Genomic DNA, 19863 nt, shown 5'->3' with positions numbered 1-19863 from the left:
GTGGAATTTTGGTGGGAAACACCTGTACATGCCGAGTGAAGTGGTCTGCACCACCAGGATGATCTGTACACCTCGCCTGCCCATCTCCAGCTTCAGGAAATTGATGCAGACGAGGTACATGGGCCTGGAACTCTGCAGGTGATGAAGATAGACTGCAGGACAAGCCGTGGTCTTCCTGGTGACACGCCTGGTGCTGGCAATAATTCTGGACATCTCCCATTAGTATGGGTCAGAAAAACCTTGAATGGACCAACTCAAAGGTTCTGTAAAATGCCAAGATGTCCGTGTTGGGCGTGGAGTGCATACAGTACTGCTTGGCAAATTTATGTAGCAACACAAGATGATGTAGTAGCCAGTCTCCTACTTTGCTTTCCTTGTACAGGATTCCACCCTTCTGCTTGAGCATCTTCCACGCCTTCAGCATGTCTGCTTGCTTGGGATCAAGGGAGAAGTCTCAGGACATATCTGCTCCCATGATCTTGGCTTTCAGGAATGGATCTATGTCAGGATCCGCTAGCTGTGACACACACAGATCTCTTCTCAGGTCGGATGCGGTAGCTCAGATACCTCCAGAATGGTGATGTTACAGTAGACGGCAGATACTTCCTCAGCTGAGGATTCCAAGCAATCCATGCTGCTGGCTCTATCTGGCTCCTTCTGACTGGCAGCCTGGCAGATTGCTCTGATGCCTGCTATAGACAACTCCTTCCATGAGGTGGATCCAGCTGTATCATTTGACTGAGCATGAGACCTCACAGAGAGGGCATCAGCATTGATGTTGATGCGCCCAGGTCTGTATTGTAAACTGAAATTGCATGTGGACAGTGAAGCGAGCCATCAGTGTCTGGTAGCATCCAGCTTTGCCGACTTCCACACATACTTTAGGGGGTTATTGTCCATCCTCACCATGAAGGTGCCACTGTAGAAGTAATCCTGGAACGTCTCTGTAATGGCCCTCTTCAATGGCACATATACCAACTTGTGGTGAACTGGGTAATTCTCTGCCACGTGCAGGCCTCGACTGGGGAAAGCAACTGGTCTCATCTCACTATTGGTCTCCTGGCAGAGAACAGCTCCCAATTCGTCTAGGCTTGTGTCCACATGCAGGATATAAGGCTACTGTGGATTCACGTAGGTCAAGACTGGTGCTGTGGTGAGCATCTGCTTGAGCTCCTCAAAGAACTGCTGGTATCAGTCAGTCCACCACTCACCAAAGGTTGCATGTGGATGGAATAAATGGTCTTGGCCAGGTGAAGAAGGTATGCCATCCGCACAGACGATATGTCCGATGTACTTGATGCTTGTCATGCAAAACTGACACTTGTCCTCACTGAGCTTTACCCCTTGCTCCAGCAAGCAATTCAGAACCTTCATGAGCCACCTGTTGTGTTCGTCAAGGGTCCTCCCAGACCAAATGATGTCATCCAGGTACACAAGTACCTCCAGGAGGTTCATGTCACCGACTGTCTTCTCCATGAGGTGCTGTAATGTCGCTGGCTCGCCGAAGATTCCCTGAGGCCCCTTGATGAACTTGTGAAATCCTAACAGACAGATGAAAGCCATCTTCTCAGGACCCGCCAGATGCAGCAAGATCGGGTAATAGCCACTCCGCAAGTCCAACACCAGAAACCACTTACAAGCAATTGCTCGTCCACCTGGGGCATGGTGTACCGGTCCAGAAAAGTGCAGTGTTAAGTCGACGGTCGTCGATGCACATCCAGACATTCCTGTTCTTCTTCCGGTTGTCAATGATGGGAGAAATGTAGGGGCTCATGTACTCCTGGGTAATTCCTGCCTGCAGAAGATCATCCAGCTGGCGGCGTACATCCTATACGTCTCCTGGGGACAAGTGTCATGACTGCTTCCCGAAGACACCCAGAACCCCCGTTCTACTCTGTGGGCCTTGCCGATGTCCCATGGGCTTGTGGAGAATGCCTCGTCACACAGGGTGAGCTGATCCATCAGTCTCCAAAGATCAAGGTCTTCTGATCCAACGCCATCTCAGATGAGTCAGTGGCAACAGTCACTGGGGTTACAGTAGCGGTCCGATGGAATTTTAGATTGATGGTGCATCCTGGTAAACGAATGGTCCCATTTGTCACATTAATGACTGGGTCCTTTATGGTCTTCATTTTTGTTCCATCCATTGTCACCAGGGTCCACTGTACCAATAAACCCCCTGGGAGCTCTCCACGCTCTGGTGCCTCCATCACCACATGTCTTGGTCGTTGTTTCCAGTTGAGTCGCAATCTGCCAAGAACCATCATTGTGTTATGTGCCGGGATCGTGTTCTGCCCAAACTGGGTGGTGAAAACATCTCCAATGGGATCATCAGGTGGCGCTCTGGGCTGGATCACTCTCTGCAGGTACACCTGTTGGCACACGGGGCGCATGGACAATGTGTTGGCATATTGTGGTCCAGCCATCTCCTGACAAAAATCCACCAGCGTGTCGAACATCGGGGAATTATTTCCAATAATCACCAGTGTTACGGGCTCTTCACTTCGACTGCTGCAGACTAGAACCAGGGTGTCGATAGGAGTGCTGCCTCCAGCTACATTCCCTGGAAACTGCAATCTGATCCAGATGTACCCCAGATATTTGCAAAGTTGTCTCCAATGCCGAGATGGTTCAGTCTAGCCAAAGGCTCCAATGGGATATGCGCCATGGAATTTTCTGTAGCGATCGTCTTATAGACGATGGTCACCTGTGACATCCTATCCAGAAGCGCTTGCGCCTGTTGTCCAGTGATGGCAATTGTCATGATGCCTGGTGATCCTACGAGCCTATCAGGTATTGCCCATGATGTTCGGGTGATGTACTTGCTGGTAGTTTCACTACAGGAGATCTTCCTCTCGGGTGGAATTGCCGGTCTGGGAAAATACAGGTTCCCAAGTTATTTGCCACTGATAGTGTCACTGCAGCCTTGGGCCCATCTTGTGGTGCAGACTTATTTGTTTCTACTCTGTCAGAGCGTAGTAGCATTGAGGATTCAAGATTCAGGTGCTCCACTTCCTGGTCCTCGCTGGCATTTCCCACCATCGCGTATGTTGGAGTGTACAATGCCTGGAACCTTGTAGCGACTCAGATATAATCTGGTGGGTTTGTGCTCATACGGAAGGTGTGGCCCTCCTCTCTACATCTGTGCAGAACTTCCAAGGCTGGTGCAGTACACTGTTGGTTCACTTGGAGCAGCCCAGCGTGCTGAAAGAGCTAGTGTTCTCTCTCTCAGGATGGCGCTCTGGTGACCTGGATGGCACTACAGACAGTGGCTTGGCCAGCATCATCTGCAGCTGCATAGCCTAGATGGTTTGGAACAACTCATCCACTTTATGTTGCAGGTCATACTCTGGAACAGTGTATGGAGAAACCAGTTGACTCTGAAAGGCAAGATGGAGGCCGTAGCATACAGTCTACAGAGTGTGCACCTCCTGGACCAATTCATCAAAGGGTGGTTTCGGAGTCCGTTCCTGGAGTCATAGCTGCAGAAGCATCAGCAGCAACCATTTGTGTCCGGGCATGACTTGTTGCAGCCTGACCAGGGTCAGGCTGTTCAGCTCAATCCCCTACCACTGTAAGGCCAGATGAAGAATTGCACCGTCCTAGCAAGATCTTCTGAGAGTCTCTCGCCCTGTTGGAGAGGGGTGGCATAGTATTTCACCATCATCTCTGCGCCAGTCTTGGTGGCTCCAAACTCTGCATCCAGTGGACATGATGTCCTTCGCTGTGTGGTGTGGATGCGTGGCATGGAGTGCCTGGATGACTCTCAACATGGGACTGCATAGACTCTCAATGACATGATGTCTCTTCTCCCATTCTGTAGCTCTCTAGTCGTGTATCATCTGGTTTGTCTGGTCGGCCCAAAGCTGGTATTCTTCACCCCTTGGGGTTGGTTTCTCTCCAGAGAAGGGTCTCAGGTAGACATAAGGGCCATGCTCAGATGGTGTCGCGATGGCCTAGTGTGACACATCCTTGAAGGCATCTGCCATGGAGGAAGCGGTCAGTTTAACGCCTCTACCCTCTGGTGTAGAAATGGCGCGCTTGTCTCTGGTGAAATAGGGGTGCTTACAGGTGCAGCCATGATGGCACCAACACTGGGTACTGTGTGTTGTCTGGGCGCAGCACTGCACAAGGCAGGATTTGGGCTAGGAATGGGTGTTGGTACTGGTAAACTAGCATGCAACCCTTCCTTAACTTTTTATTCCCATTTGTGGTCTTGTTGTCCTCTATTACCTTCTATAGGCCGGTCCGATAGTACAGCAAGTGGAGCGCTCGTTTTGACATCTGTGTAGATCCTGCTGACGCAGGTTTGAATCCCAGCAAGCCCAAACTCAGCCTTTTATCCTTCCGAGATTGTTTAATGAGCACCACACACCGTGGGTAATAATAAGCAGCGCTCAGATACCTGAGGGTTCGTAGTGCTATATAAATGCTAAATTATTCTTATTATTATTAGTATTATTATTAATATTATTATTTATAAATCAAGGATTAAAAGTTCCAGAGCGCCAAGAAAAAAACAGGACTGAGCAAGTACCTCCCAAATGGAATGTGGCATGTTGGCATCAACACATACAGTATTTCTTTCCCAGCCAGCCTTGTCTTTCCACCCTTACCCACAAGTATGACAAAGTGCAAGAAAACAGGCATGAACACAGCAACGCAGAACAAAGCAAACGCATAGACAAATCAGCCAAGAGTCTACACATATGAATCAATGTAAATAAGTAATCACCCGGAAATAGCTTCAAACAATAATGCTACATGTTAATCACTGTTTTAAATATTGTTTGAAAAATTTCAGAAATAGTTAAACCAGTATGCTAGTTAAGCCCTAAAGCAGCTTGATTGCAACTATAACAATTAATTACTGAAACAATTGAGAAAAACTATTGCACTGGAAGAGTGTACGTTTAACCTGAGGAAACACATTTTCCAGGAACAGCTTAGAGCTGGAGGCAAAACCGAAGGCGTAAGGTTTCAATCTCAAAATTGCAAATCTCAATTGTGTCTATTTTCATAGATGAGTAGTTTAAAGGGTTTTTGGTTAGCTCTCAACCATTTGTGTCGCAAAGGCGGGTGAAAACACTCCATTTTGTTTTTGGCGGGTGAAAGCCCATTAAAATAAATGGGCGTGCAGGAGGCTTGGCGGGTGTCCCAGCTCTTTACAAGGCGGGTGATACCCGCCAAAAGCGTGTGAGTTGAGAGCTATGGTTTATGTTTTGGGAAAATGTGTGATGAAATGGTGCATTTCAAAGCAATTTAAGTCTAACATTGGCCACAGCGTTGAACCGAACATTGAACGAAGTCATAAAAAGGGTCCACAAAGATTGCTCACACTGGGCTCCGGACTGGCCCTCGTACCACAAAAGCCAGGCTACCTCTCTCTGTGCTCATCTCTCACTATCCCTGACTTTATTGGGTATTTATCTAGCACTTCATGCTGCACTCCTTCAGCTTCTAAGCACTCCACAGGGGATTGAATCAATGTTGCACTGCATTGTCTATTTGCTACGCCTGCATTGCCCCTTAGCTATGCCATCCCCTGTGCCATCATCGACTCAGTCTTATGTGTCTGGTCCTAGGTCAGCGCTGTGATGGCCCCCAGCAGTTGTCATCCTCTGCCAAGGAATAATAACATAACACAACACTGATTCCTTTGCTCTTTCAATTGAGGTGCAGGAACGGTTGGTTTGTTTTTTTAAAAACAAGCCCCGGTTTCTTTTGGTACTGACTGGCTGATCAATCGCGTTATTTTCACCTTGAATTACTGTGATGGATTAGATGTGTCTGATGCCAAGTTCGAGTCACTGAAAAGCTGGCCATCTCTCTGCATCTTCACTCCCTTCGATCGAGGCTACATGCAAAGGTTAGTCCACGTTTTGGGTACATATATGTCATGGCAGGATGTTTTCAAATGGATTAGTATTTTAAAGTCATCTAGCATCTTTCAAATAGCACAACATTGCAAAGTTCGAAGAAGGAACATTTTTGTTTGGTAATTAAAGAAATGGTTCGGTCAGAAATATTATTGGCCAAAATGATGCCCAGTAATAAAACAAATATCTAAAATATATATTTTTTAAAGTCCCTATGGAAAGGTTCGAGCGTATGATGCTCAAACTTTAAAATTGCAATCACTAGGGGGCATCCATTTTGTGATTGCAGGCAGCCTCCTCGGCTCTGCATTTGCGGCACTAAACAAGCAGCAAAAGCCCCCTACTGGGAGCTTTTGCTTACTGCCGCCTGAGCAGAGCTGAGGAGGCTGCCTTCACTTTCATTTTACGTTTTTTGTGCTCCCCAAGCCCAGGGAAGCACAGAAAACGTAAAATGAAGGCAAAAAGCAGAGGCACACCAATTAAAAATATAACGTTGTTGTATTTGTGATTGCCGTGGTTGGAAAACCACGGTATTGCAATCACAAATACAACAACGTTGTTATTCTGACAGTGGCAGCTTTTGCGTGGAGTATCCTGGGCTCCCCCAACCCTGAGGGAGTCCAGGAGACTCCCAGCAAAAGCTGCCGCATTCAGAATAACAACGTTTTTGATTTTTTAAATACTGCAGCATTTACAAATACAAAAACGTTGTATTTCTAAACACTGCGGCATGGAAACACAACCGCGTTGTGTTTCTGCCTGCAGCAGCTTTCACTTTGGGACTCTCGGGCTCCCCCCAAGGGAGGGGAGCCTTTCACTTGGGGACAGTCAGTGTGGCATTGGTTGCATTTCTAAACACCCGTGTTGTGTTTCTGCCTACAGCAGCTTTCACTTTGAGGCTCTCTGGCTCCCCCCGGGAGAGCACCGGAGACCCAAAGTGATAACCACGGCAGGCAGAAACGGTTGTGTTTCAAAAACGCTGTGGTTTTTCTTTCTAAGTTTCTCAGGCTCCTCCAGCTTGGAGGAGCGCGAGAAACTTAGAAAGAAAAACCACCACGTTTTTGAAACACAAAAACGTATTAATGTTTGGGCTCCAAGCTGAAGCTACCGCAAACATAAATACAACGTTTTAAAAGCTGTGGTTTTATTTCTAAGTTTTCCAGGCTCCTCCAGTCTGGAAAACTTAGAAAAAAAAATGCAGCTAGTCCTTATTTTTTTTTAAAAAAATAGCACTTACCGAGATGCAGCTGCAGCTTTCCTGCCTGTAGTCTCTGGTCCCCGTCCTCCGAGTCCGGCACCAATGAAGCAAAAGCCACCCAGTGGTAGCTTTTGTTTACTACAGCTGGCTGGCTTTTGCTTCATTAGTGCCGCAAAGGCAAGAACAGCCCGCATCCATATCACAAAATGGATGCCACCTAGTCCTTGCAATTTTAAAGTTTGAGCTTCATTTGCTCGAAACTTTCCATAGGAACTTAAAAACAAAATATATTTTAGATATGTGTTTTATTATTGGCCATCTTTTTGGCCAATAATATTTCTGACCGAACCATTCCTTTAAACTTTGGGGAATGATAATGGTAGTAATTATGTGTGCTCTTACTTAGTGCTTCATGCCAGATTGCTTCTGCTTCTAAGCGCTGTACTAACAAGTGTTATTGTTTCCCCAATAAGCGATACTCAACTTATCGATGAAAGGCTAAGTCGTCCTTGCCGTGGGATTTAAACGTGACAGGCAGTCTCGCCCTAGACGAGAGGCGGGCATTGAGATATCCGCCCAGACATTACCCCAATGTGTGTGGTGAGGAAAGGATGAGGAGCAAGACATTCTTAGATATTGTCAAATGTAATAATTAAGTGCAGTAGAATTGCAAGTGTTTTCACAGATGCAGCAACCAAAAACCTTAGGATTAGCATAAACACTCATAATGCCAATTTTTAGAATATCTTGCGGTACAGACGAACGGGTGCACTTATGGATGTTCTGCATGGAGACAAGTCCAAATTTCTCCCATATGGACCGGTTTTAGGATGTTTTCTAATAATAGGGTAAATACCAATGTTTAACTTTCGGAGCTATAAAATACACTTTGCAACAGTGCCTCTCCCTACCATTTAAATATGGAAACTTTGAAAAACCTGTTATATAAATATAGTAATCGAAAGTAACCTAATCACAAAATCCCTTTATGCCCACATTGTATGGTAGATCCCGTGCTATTAATATTATGGTGTTTTATTAGGAACAACCCTTCTATGTGTAATGTAAGAGTAACATAGACCTTTACCGCTAAAAAGTCATGCATGTGCAGTGCCACATAGAAGCCATCACTGGAAGTTCACCTTTTGATCAGAGCCACACAACAGTGCATTATGGGTATGCACATTTGCTGAAAAGCATGCTTTTTGTTCCATAGGAAATTGTCGTTATCCTACATGTTAGTCATATTTTATGCATTGCTTTATCAACTCAAGACTGACCACTTTCAAGGATGCAACCGCCAACCACATACGCCTTTCACTTGGGGACAGTCAGTGTGGCATTGGTTGCAGTTCTCGTAATTTCAGCATTATGACATTCACCATCAATATTATATTGGTTTTGAAAGAAACACGTAAAGCACCCTTCTAGCTGTTAAGATTAGAATAGAAGATCGTATACATATTTTCTTCCGTTTGTTTTGTTTTGACCCTGGTATATGTCCCACTTTTTTATACACCCTCATAAACTGGCTCGCCACTTGTTCTCATCATTGTGCTACTGTACAGGCACCCTTCGTGGGAATGCCTCTGCCATTGGAAAGAGTGTTATTGTAAATCATTTATTTTTTTCTTTAATTTGTTTATTAGGTTTTCAGGAACATAATACAATAATGGAGCTTCCAGAGAACAAAACATTTGTATAAAAGTAAAGCACAGAAGGTGTCGTCATGATACACAACTAGAGAGTTGGATCAATATCCCGTTAGGGGCAAGTCTGGCTTCGACATTCCGTATTGAATGTATAGTGCCTACACATCTGGGGGCCGGGCATGTAGAGGCATCATGCCACTTTGAAATCATAACAATAGGCCACGTCCTCCAGCCATGCCAAGGCTCAGGGTGGGCAGCCCTTCCACCATGCCATGGACAACCTCCTGCGAGCCAGCAGCAAGGGGAGTCCTGCCAAACTGCGCATACGTTTGGGCAGGGCATTAGCGCATGCCAATAAACCCACCAACGGGTCCCTCCCCATCCATTCTCCAACAATGCAGGAAATCTTATCGAGAACCTCCCTCCAAAACCGAGCAATTCATGCACGTGCATCTCAAAGCTAGTGCACATCGCCAAGGCTCAGGATAAGGAAAGCTGCTCACATGCTCAGTTCCAAATACACAGATATTCTAAAAGAATGATACACCTGGCATAGTTACTCTATGTTTAGTTAAGTCCTTTGTTCAGCAAGACAAGTGTCATCTTATTGTTATGAGCACGTTATATTATTCTGGATGTGATCATTAGAAAAAGAAAAGTGTTAAATCGTAAAAGGATCCAGTGCACATTTTATTACAATTACAATTAAATCATTTCCATTTTTATAGCTGCTTTTGCAAAAAGGCACAGCCCTCCCTCCGCCTAGATATCTATTTGCTTTGTCTGGTCATGCAGCCATTAGCAACGGCTCGGGCGGCCGCAGCAAATGCACACCAGGCAATGCGACTCTCACCTACATAGAAAGAGACAGAGAGAGAGAGAGGGAGAGAGGGAAAGGGAGAGAGAGAAAGACTGCGAGCGAGAGGTCAGAGAAACAGAAGGTGAGAGAGAACTAGAGGGAGAGAGCGCGCTTGATCTGTGCATGATACGCTGGGTTCTGCTAGTAATTATATATTAGCACCAAGATATAAATTACAAACTCTGTAAATCGCCCTTTTTGTACAAAGGGAATATAAAGCATATGCTGTGTTATGTTATTAAGCATTTATACTGCACTCATCACCACCATAGAGGTCTTATGGCACGTGACCTTGTTCGATAAATGGTGGGCTGTTCCCCCATCTCTGTGTCACCAGAGTGTAGTCTGAGGGTAGGAAAGCATAGGAAATGAGGATGGGAAGTAACAGTAAAGGAGAATTAGTCGGTAGACAGGCAGTTTGGTGGGAGGGAGCAGGTTGGGAAGAGGGGTTGGTAATATGGCTGTGATAGCTGGTAGGCATGTTTCTTAACAGTAGATTTGTTGTCAGGTAAACGTGTGAGGAAGTGCCCAGAATATGAATCTCTGTTTAGGAGAAGGTTTTACTGTGATTCCAATTTCTAAACCAGCCGATGCAAGGCACTAGAGGTAGTTAAGGTGTGGCTAAGTGATAGACTTCAAATACGCTAACTAAAGCCATCGAAGTAATAGCTCCAAAAAAGAACCGGAAGGTTAGGAGTCACACTAAAAACAACTGGTTCTCAGAGGAGCTTAAGAAGCTCAGAGTAAATAAAAGGAAGGTTTTCTATCAATGGAAAAGTTCAAAGAAGATAGAACAATGTACCTGAAAGTAGTTAACATATTTAAATTGGCAGTCATAAATGCAAAAAGTTAATTTTATGAATCACGCATTCAAAATGCTCAACATGACTCTAAGGAAATCTTTGCAATACTTAGAGAGTTGGAGAAGACGGATGTCAATTACCAGCAACCTATCGTTAAAGATCAGGAGTGGTGCACTCAGATCCAAGAAGCTATGAAGGTAGGTCGGGATTTCGGCCAGGCTTTAGCACCGAATCAGCATTGCTAGAATTAAAGTCCAGTATGATGGGTAACATTAATAATGGCTCAACTATGCTGCTGAAGTGTTTGGAACTATCACCTGTATTTAATGTAGTGGATCACCCCCTCATCCTGGACAGACTGCAGAAGGTTGCTAATTTCAGTGAACAAGCAAGGGATTGGATGCAGTCCTTCCTGGGATGAGGACAATGCAGGACTGTAGAAAGGAAGCAGAGGCGGACCCGGTCTCAGTTAGCTATTGAGCCCCACAAAAGCCTTGCTTTCCCCAGTTCTATATAATTTGTTCATAGCCCCTTTTTTTCATATGTTAGAAGCCAAAAAGATCTGTTTTTCTAACTATGCAGACGACTCGCAGTGCCTCATCCCCCTAACAGGCAACTATGAGAAGGACGCTCTTCCAGTGGCTGAGGTATATGACCTCATACACGAGTGGATGGCCAAGAGTGGGATGGCATTGAACCATGGCAAGACCGAGCTTATGATCATTGGATCTAGACCTAGAATTGCGAAACTTGCACCACAGTATGAATCTTTCCGCATTGCGGATCACGACATTCCGACAAAAGACAACATAAAAATCTTAGGGCTAACATTTGATCAAACCTTGAATTTGTCTGATCGTGTTAATGGCCTAGTGTCAACATTGGCATATTATATAAGGCTTCTTTCGCACATTCGTCCTCTTTTATCCCAACAGGGTTGCAAAATGATCGCTCAAGCTATTACCGCGTCCAAAATTGATTACTGTGGCTCCCTTCTCATAGGAGTGGGTAAAACACAACTGGGTAAACTCCAAGTGGTGCAGAACATCACCATAAGAGCCATCATGGGGTTATGTAAGTTTGCACATGTATCGGCGATAAGAAGAAATCTCCACTGGCTACATATTGCAGAAAGGATTACATTTAGGTTGCTTACCTTTATGTATAAGTCCCTCAACGGATCTTTTCCTGCCTATATATCCAACAGATTGAAGTGCAAACAGGTGGCGTGCACCCTTCACTCTAATTGTGACAAAAATGTTCAAATTCCAAAAACGTCATTGGAACTCATTAGAAGGGGCGCTTTCTGGGCAGCTGCCCCAGCGAGATGGAATGCTCTACCTTCAGGCCTTAGAAATTGCCCGACACTCGAGCTATTCAAGAATAAACTTATGACACACCTGTTTAAATAAGGCACCATCTGTCTCCTATAATCTGATTGCTTGCTAATGACTGTCTTTGGCGCCCGTATGCCTCCGGGACACTTTGCTTGCGCCTAACAAATAACCTAAAGTAAAGTAAAATAAATAGCTGCCCAAGCAGATCCTTAAAGCAAAAGAGCTTTTACCAGATGTGTTCGGCTAAGAGTTGGGCATGTATAGAAGAATGCGAGGGAGACATGGGGTAGGAGATAGGGGAAGAAAGGCAGGGGCGAAAGATGAGCTTAAATCAAATGGTGTTAAAAACACTGTGAGCTGGGTATCATACAAATATATTAAGGATTTATCATATTCTGCTAAGGTGGGATAGCAGAAAGGTCAAATAGTTCAGTTGACTCCTAGGGAGAATAGGGGATTTTAATGAATGACTAGCTCACTGCCATTGATACGATTCTGATTTCCCAACGTTAGAATAGTAATGGCCTGATTTACAAAAATGTTATAACATAGGAAAGTCCCATTGAAAACATTTTTGTAAATTAGGCCCTAAGTTTGATTTAGTTGCATCAATGGGCGTTTTCATTCAAGCAAAATCTAACAGATGAACTGAGTGTCAGGAGTGAGGGACCCAGGACAATGCGTTAGACAGACACCCACACATGCAATTTGTGGAGGTAGTGCGGTGTAAGTATTATCTTAATCGCCTGACCAGGGCAGGGATTGCTGGGCAGGTGATGTGCTGGTTCAAGGCTTTCCTTTTGGACCACGCCCAATCTCTGTCACTCCCTCCTTTTTCCCCTTTCTCTCTTCCACTGTCATGTGGTGTTCCTCAGGGGTCTGCCTTGTCCCCCACTCTATTCAACATATACATCCAGCCTCTGCTTGAGCTCGTCTACTCTCACAGCATCCAGTGCTACTCTTATTCTGATGGTATCCAGATAATCTTACGGCTGGTCCTATCCTCTTCTGGTCCAGCCTCTCAGCTGCGCTAGTGCCAGAAGTCTGTTGGGTGTGTTCCCCCCACCAGTGGCATCTGTTAGGGATTTAGGTGTTAGGTTTTCCTCTTCCACGTCTCTTGAAGTGCAAATTGCGTCGTCGTGCCAATCGAGGCATCATAGGCTCAGGGGTTTACGTAAGGTGCTGCCTTTTCTTCCTCCTAGGCTTCATGCTCTGGCAGTAGCTTTGCTTGTGCTTAGCACAGTCGACTACCGCAATTCTCTCTCTTTACCTCAGCCACTCTATTTAATGTGCCACCTCCAGAGTCTACAAAATGCTGCAGCTAGCCTAGTAACCCATACTCCATTCCGCAAGCACATCTCTCCTGTTCTTAGACTCCTGCACTGGCTTCCTGATGCTCAGAGAGTTCAGTTCAAGGCCATGTGCACGAAACATCTGGCTTCTTACGGCTCTGGGCCAGAATATTTACAGCTCAAAGTCTGCCCGTATGAGCCAAATTGCCCCCTGCAGTCTGAAGAGGCTCTTGATATCCAAGTTTCTCTGGTCCAGCTCACGTGTGTAGGTGGTCGTGCCTTCTCCGTGGGTTGCAGCTAAGCAGTTAAATGTTCTTCCTTGAATGCAACGTGCCACTAAGGATCACCTTTCAGTCTGTTGTCTTCTGAAGACTCTTTTATTCCATTGATTCCCTCTTCAGTTGACCACCTGGCTGTTACTGCAGCGCCATGATGCCTTCGGGTGTACGATGCGCTATACAAGGGCCATTAAGATAAGATCTTAAATTGAGTTTTGGAAGCGTGATGAGCTTGAGGTGTTCTCAAAAGTTTCTGGGCGGTGCGGGGTAAAATTAAACCAGAAATCATACTGCATTCCATCCTACAGATCGTCGGAGGGGAATCTGGTAACGTCGAGTCGGCCGTCAGATATAAGAGCCAAGGGCAGGCTGTGCAGAATGAGTTCTGACGGGGGGAAAAAGAAAGAAAGCTGACACACAGTCTCCCACGCCACGAACCGTAAGAAGGTGGCTTGGGACGGAAGGGAGAGGAAATGGAATCAGAATGACTCAGTGCTGTTAGTGGTGGTTGAGATTACCCTGAGATTGATATGTTATGCAGGGTTAGGGGTGCGTCTGTGCCCCAAATGCCTGGGTCTGGTCACAACATGCAGTAGACTGCAGAGGGTTATCATTAAGCTTGGGATAAAAGCGTATCAAAAAGTATGCGTTAGCATCAGGGTGTAAAATCCGTGTCCCGTTGTTTTGCCGACAGGTATGACTTCAAAGCAGTGATAGAAGCGTACCAAAAATAGTACTGGAAGTGTGACCCCGGAATGGGGCAGCATCTGCAGGAAGGGAGCAATGTGCAACACATTTTTCCAGGGGTGCAGTCTTGCTGGCTGACAGCCAATTGAGTTGAAACAGATTTCAGTTTAGCTGTAACTGATATCGGTGGTAAAGCACAGTTCTAGAATGGTGACAATGGTTGCAAAAAGTAGTGGAACTGTTAACAGTAAAAAATGAAAGTTGTGGAACTGCGCTCCTGACCGTTCCTGCTCACTTCACCAGTGCTTTGAAGTCATTTGCTTCGAAGAAATTGCTTCAGAAAAAACTCATTGAATTCTATAGAGGTGTGGGGGCAAGGGGTTAACAGGGGTGGGGAGTGACTTGGTGTAGTGGTACTAGTGTAAGGAAAGGGGATATGGGTGAACCCTCAAATAAAAATAACATTTAATGTTTTTTTATTTTTTTATTTAAAGGAATTACTTCTAAGTAAATTACTTTGGTCATTCCTGACAGTAAAACGACATGGCACCGAAACATCCAGTCTCCAGTGTAACTGGGAGGAGCAGGTTCTATATCTGAAATGGAGTGACACTGGCGCGAGCCTGATTGTGCATTGATCACTACCTAGCTAGCCACTGGTGTGGTGTGAAGCAGACAGAAACGCTTAATTCCAATTGAGGTTGGGGGACAGATCTGTTAAAAGGTGTTACTAATGGTGTAGTGTCATAATCTGTTGGGCTGGATTATGGCTATGTGTGTGTTATGATGGGTGGTGATGTCAATGACATTCCATGTGGAGTGTTGGTGTAGTGATGTCATTGACATCCTTGTGGAGTGTTGATGGTTGTTTGGAGTGCTTGGTTCCACTGGTGTCAGTTGGACTTAATATGCTGGGCTGGATGGATGTCCCAGTGCTTTCTCTACTTTACATCTTAGAGAATAAACCTACATGTAAACTACTTACCTTCTGGTGTTCCTTATTGGGGAAGGAGGCTTAGTTCACCACATGTAGCCAAGTTTTTAAGGCTTTATGCAATACTGCAAATACTTTGCTAGAGCTGATGTGTGAAAGCGAACCCCAAATTTGCAGGTCTAGGGTGGAGACGGAAGGAAGCCCTCTTCCACAAACGTTTTGAAGAACGTTGCTTCCGCATTCAGTGTTTTTTTTTTTAGCGATGAAGAACCAAAGACGTAGCAGAGAAGCAAAGCACTAGTATAGTTTAGTGTACGTTGCAGATGGTGAGTAATGGGAGTCAAACGGGGTGTAGAAGAACTCCTCCCCCCCCAGTAAAAGTAGAAATAAAAAAACATTATAAACATTCTAATTCGAGAATCGTCAGGCAATTCCGGACCAATAGTTTTGTCGGGTTATTTTAAAAATTATCCCCGAAATATAAAGTGTCACGTGGCTGTATTTTCATGAACTTTCCCCACAATTTCACTTGGAAATGTATGCCTTTCACAAATCGTTCATAATGTTTTTTTTTTTCTTCTGTTCCAGGAGGTTGGCAGCATTATTGGAAAGGTCAGTGATGTTTACCTCGACTTGAGTTCAGTTTCTAACACTCTCCAAGGTACTAATGCTCTTTTGTCTTTTCTGTTACTTTAATAGAAGGGTGAGACGGTGAAGAAGATGAGAGAGGAGGTAAAGACGGGTCGCCGTAGCAGCACCAACCCCCGTTTCCCGTTATCTGACGAGACATGTTTTGTGTTGAGAGTGATCCAATGACCAGTATAATGCTTCCACCTAGTGGTTAAATGTATTAATTGCTTGGAGCAAAAATATTCCAAACATTTCAAGTTTTAGGCTACACATTAGACATTTGTAAAATGCTTCACGTGTTTTTGGCTTTAGGGATAAAAAATAAGTGGGAGCCAAAAGTTTTATTTTATAAAGATTATGCATTAGCAGTAAACTGACTCTAATAGGTGAGGCTCACCCGAGTGAGCTGGTGACTAGTTCGAAGGTAAAAACCTGCATTTACTATTCACTTCTGGGGTCATTTTCCGAAAAGGGTAAATTGCTCGGAGAGGACCCGTTCCTTTTGCAATTACATGTAAAAAGATCCCCTCCATGCAAGTTTATAATTTGGTAAAACCAGGCGTCCTTAGCGGGTCCCGCGAGGAGACCAGGATGCTAACAATGGGCCCGTTGTTAACAGGCCCATTGCTAGCATGCTCCCCATTCCCATTGAGCCCTATGGTGGCTGAAATGGGAATGGGGATGTACCGGGTCCGGGTTCCTTGAATGAGGAATTACCGGGCCCTCCAAGGATGGAATGGCCCGGTAATTCCTCATTCAAGGAACCCGGACCAGGTACCCGGTAAGGGGGTAGCCATGCCGCTATTAGCAGCATGGTTACCTCCTACCGTGTAATGACCCCCATTGTAGACTGCATTTAAAACGGATTCCTATAGAATCTGCCTGTTACCAGCAGTGTACAAATTAGGTAGATTCCATAGGAAAACAACACGTTTGTGCAGCATGAAAATGTTATGCTGACGTAACTGCATTTGGTTTTTGACGGCTGAGCTTAGGTGCCAGGCAAAAACTGCTCTTTAAAGATCTTTCAAGAAAGGGCACATTTCCCTTAGGGGACTGCATACCTTTGCACTTACGTGCAAACAGGTTGCCTCCAGGTATTATCATTAGCGCTGTGAGGTGCAAATGAGAAGTGTAAGGCGACGGCCGAACACTCTTTACACATCTGTGTTCCACTCCGCAGTGCAAGTAGGCACCCCTGCCATGTACGGATGGCAGGCAGCATTTACAATGATTTCTTATGAAGTCCACCCGCTTAAAGAACAGGCGGATAACATAGAACATCTTTGGTTTCACGCCAGCGTGAAAATCTCGTGCTGGCATCAAACCGAATTGTCTTGAAGGCGGAGGTGGAAAGGGAGGCAGAGACGTACTTCCTGTTCCTCCCCGCCCTACACCTTCAACAACAATGAAAATATCCAAGAGCACGCATAGAATACCCGTATGCCTGTCCTTTGCACCCACAATCACGCTCCGTGGACTTCCAAAAATGAGCCCCACTTTGTTTAACACTACAGGGAAGTTTGAAAAGTTAAAAAACGACCCCCATTGTTTGCATTCGTTTCGTGGCCAGTTTGATTTGTTCTGATGCCTGACATGGGTGACAGGCCACATGTTGATGCAATACGAAACACATAAGTTAATCTTATTATATCACATATGCATTCACCCAGGCATAGTTACACAAAAAAAAGATTAAACATAATTACAGTTGATGGAACTTTAATTAAATAAATAAATGAACACCAGCCCGGGCAAATCATTTCGGTAGATTTGATTATTGGCATGCAAAAATGTGATGTCATTATTATTTTATTTTTTTGGCAGAGCGGAGCACGAATCAACATTTCAGAAGGCTCCTGCCCAGAGAGGATTGTGACCATAACAGGCCCAACCGATGCCATTTTTAAGGCGTTCTCAATGATTGCACTAAAGTTTGAGGAGGTAAGCGAGGCGGGTTGGAGGCGGATGCAGGCAGATTTCGATCGACTCGTTTGACCATGTGTGTAGTTGCGCCCTCCAGTTAAAGATCTCTGTAGCTGGCACCTAACACTGTTCCCGTTAACCCTGCACTAGGAACTGCAAGTACTTTTGCGAGCTGATTGAGGGAAGGGTCCAGGAAAAAGTCTTCCGTTCATTTGGGGAGTATGGTTCTCCCAATGTGTGGTCAAAGGAGCGAGTGAGGTCCAGCCAGTCATCTTCTTGGGTTTTAATGACCCATTTCGAAAATACCACTGCTCTCGAGAACAGTGGTTGGTGGTGAATTTCCAAGGGCTTGGAGATGTGAACTTGCAAAATGTCAGTGGGTGCATATCTCAATTGAGGTATATCATGCGTGTGCCTACAATGCCATGTAGGTCATACAAGGCGTGCTTGTGCATCATACGGTCCATGAATCAATCACTTGCATTGTATGTTGCATTGGACTCTGGAACTATTGTAGTCTTTCCTTTGTGAAACCAATCAGGCCCTCATAGAAACAAACAGTTTGGATGGCAAATAAGGAGGCACAAGGCATGTTCAGTCTACCCTTTTCCCACCTGCTCTTGTCACATTATCTGCAGACATCGTCCAGCTTTTATTTACCTTTTGTTATTATTATTACTGTATTTATTGAGCGCTGACCTGGCTTTGAGAAGCAATGGAGCGCTTTACAGAGGTAACAACAGTACAGATGCACAACAGAGTGCTTTTCAGAGGTAACAACAGAACAGCCAGCAGGGGGTAGGATGCAGAGGGGCTTAGAGGAGGGGTACAGCTTCCAGGGTGGCAGGTAGTAGGGGGCGAACGGCGTCTACCGAGTTGGGTGGTGCCGGGCAGCGATGTGATGGCCTAGGTGTTGAGGAGGAGAGACTAATTGAAGAGGTGGGTCTTGAGTTCCTTTCTGAATTGTAGTGGCGTGGGGCTGAGCGTGATGTTGACGCTGCTGTTCACAAGAATCAACTGCAATGGCATCTTTGTCTGGTCTGGATAGACCTGCAAGCACAAGATGCACAACTTAAGTTGCCAAATTAGAATGATATTGCGGCCTGCGTGCGCAAAATTAACTACAGCAGTCTGACTTTCATGTTTGGTTAAATAAAGAAATCATACAGCACTACTCTTCACCTGAGCCAGAGGACGTGTACCTAGACTGCCACTGCAGTCGGAGCCTGTTTAACTTGCACTGGCCTGCATCGGTAGCCAGACGCTAGGGGCAGCATTGCCCATTCACAGCATCTGGAATTGCTCCACACATGGAGCAGGAGTCATGTTTCCTGTTGCTTTTTGAGAGCTCTTTTTGTCCCTTTCCCCTTCCCGATCTTTCCTTGTGTTTTCATGAAGCTCTTAATATTTGCTAAGCGTCATTTTTATTCTCTAAACTGTATTTTTGCTTGTATGTGACGTAGGTGTAAGACACATTTTTGGAACACAATGGCTTGCGAATTCTTAAGATTTTTAAGGTATTATTTTGGTAGTTATACATTTTTCAATAAAAAATACATAAACTAGGTCGACCAACTACTACACTAAAGGTGTTCTTACTCTGTAATTCTTTGGTGCATTATACAATGTTGCCACATTATGCCATGTCATGTTATGTTACTGTAGGATATTTAATGCACCAACATATCCTCTAGATCAGGGGGAAACTTTGAAGCTGCAAGCTGATAGCCAGGCATGAAAAGTCACTTAACACTTCAGTTCTCCACCTGCACACAGCACGCCATATATTACTCGCCAAGCGTAAATGATCGCTCTCCAATGGCGAGTGGCGAGGACACATTTTGAAACCTGATTTAGATACCTTTCCATATTTTACTTTCATTTTGTGTCCACATGGGCAGCAGATTTAGATCATGTTGCAGTTCTTTACATTATAATACACATACAACTGCGTACAGAATACAGTCTCTTGAAGCTGCTAATAGATTAGTCCGGAAAGGCGGAAGGCCGAGGAATTACTGCAATGTTGTATGTATTTGTTGTTGTGTGAAATCGTACTCGGAACTCATAAGCCCCAAAGGCTGGAACTCCTCCCTGGGTCATATTGTTCCGCAAATTAGGTGTGACCTTATGTGCTGATGTGTGACAAAACAAGATGGCGCATCCCATTTCTCTTCTAACAGACAGCCCTGTTTGTATGGCTTCACTGCGTATGGCTTCACTGCACACAGCATGCCTTACAGTTATACAAGCAGAAACTGGTCGATTTAATTGCTCCGCACAACACAAGGCGATTAGCCCCGAGTTCAAGTGCTCTCAAGGCCCAGCCCAAGTTTCTGCTTTCAGCCATTGCAGAGTCAGGCAGGTCCCATGCTAACTGCCGTCAAT

The 19863-nt window shown here is 45.1% G+C and overlaps 1 protein-coding gene across 18 annotated transcripts in view; it reads left to right on the top strand.

Annotated features, from left to right (window-relative positions):
* The window catches only part of LOC138497200 (poly(rC)-binding protein 3-like), a 3473032-nt gene that overhangs the window by 3354759 nt on the left and 98410 nt on the right, over nucleotides 1-19863 (top strand). For all 18 annotated transcript variants that reach the window (XM_069620521.1, XM_069620517.1, XM_069620516.1 and 15 more), the window contains 3 exons: nucleotides 15508-15531; nucleotides 15619-15651; nucleotides 17377-17493. In XM_069620521.1, coding sequence (XP_069476622.1) covers nucleotides 15508-15531; nucleotides 15619-15651; nucleotides 17377-17493 — 174 coding nt within the window. The remainder of the gene's footprint in view (nucleotides 1-15507; nucleotides 15532-15618; nucleotides 15652-17376; nucleotides 17494-19863) is intronic.

The sequence above is a fragment of the Ambystoma mexicanum genome, chromosome 5q (genome assembly GCF_040938575.1).
Source record: "Ambystoma mexicanum isolate Mex_15411 chromosome 5q, UKY_AmexF1_1, whole genome shotgun sequence".
In the NCBI taxonomy this organism is placed as follows: domain Eukaryota; kingdom Metazoa; phylum Chordata; class Amphibia; order Caudata; family Ambystomatidae; genus Ambystoma; species Ambystoma mexicanum.
Note: the sequence above shows the minus strand (reverse complement) of the source record. Positions and strands in the feature narration are given on the sequence as shown.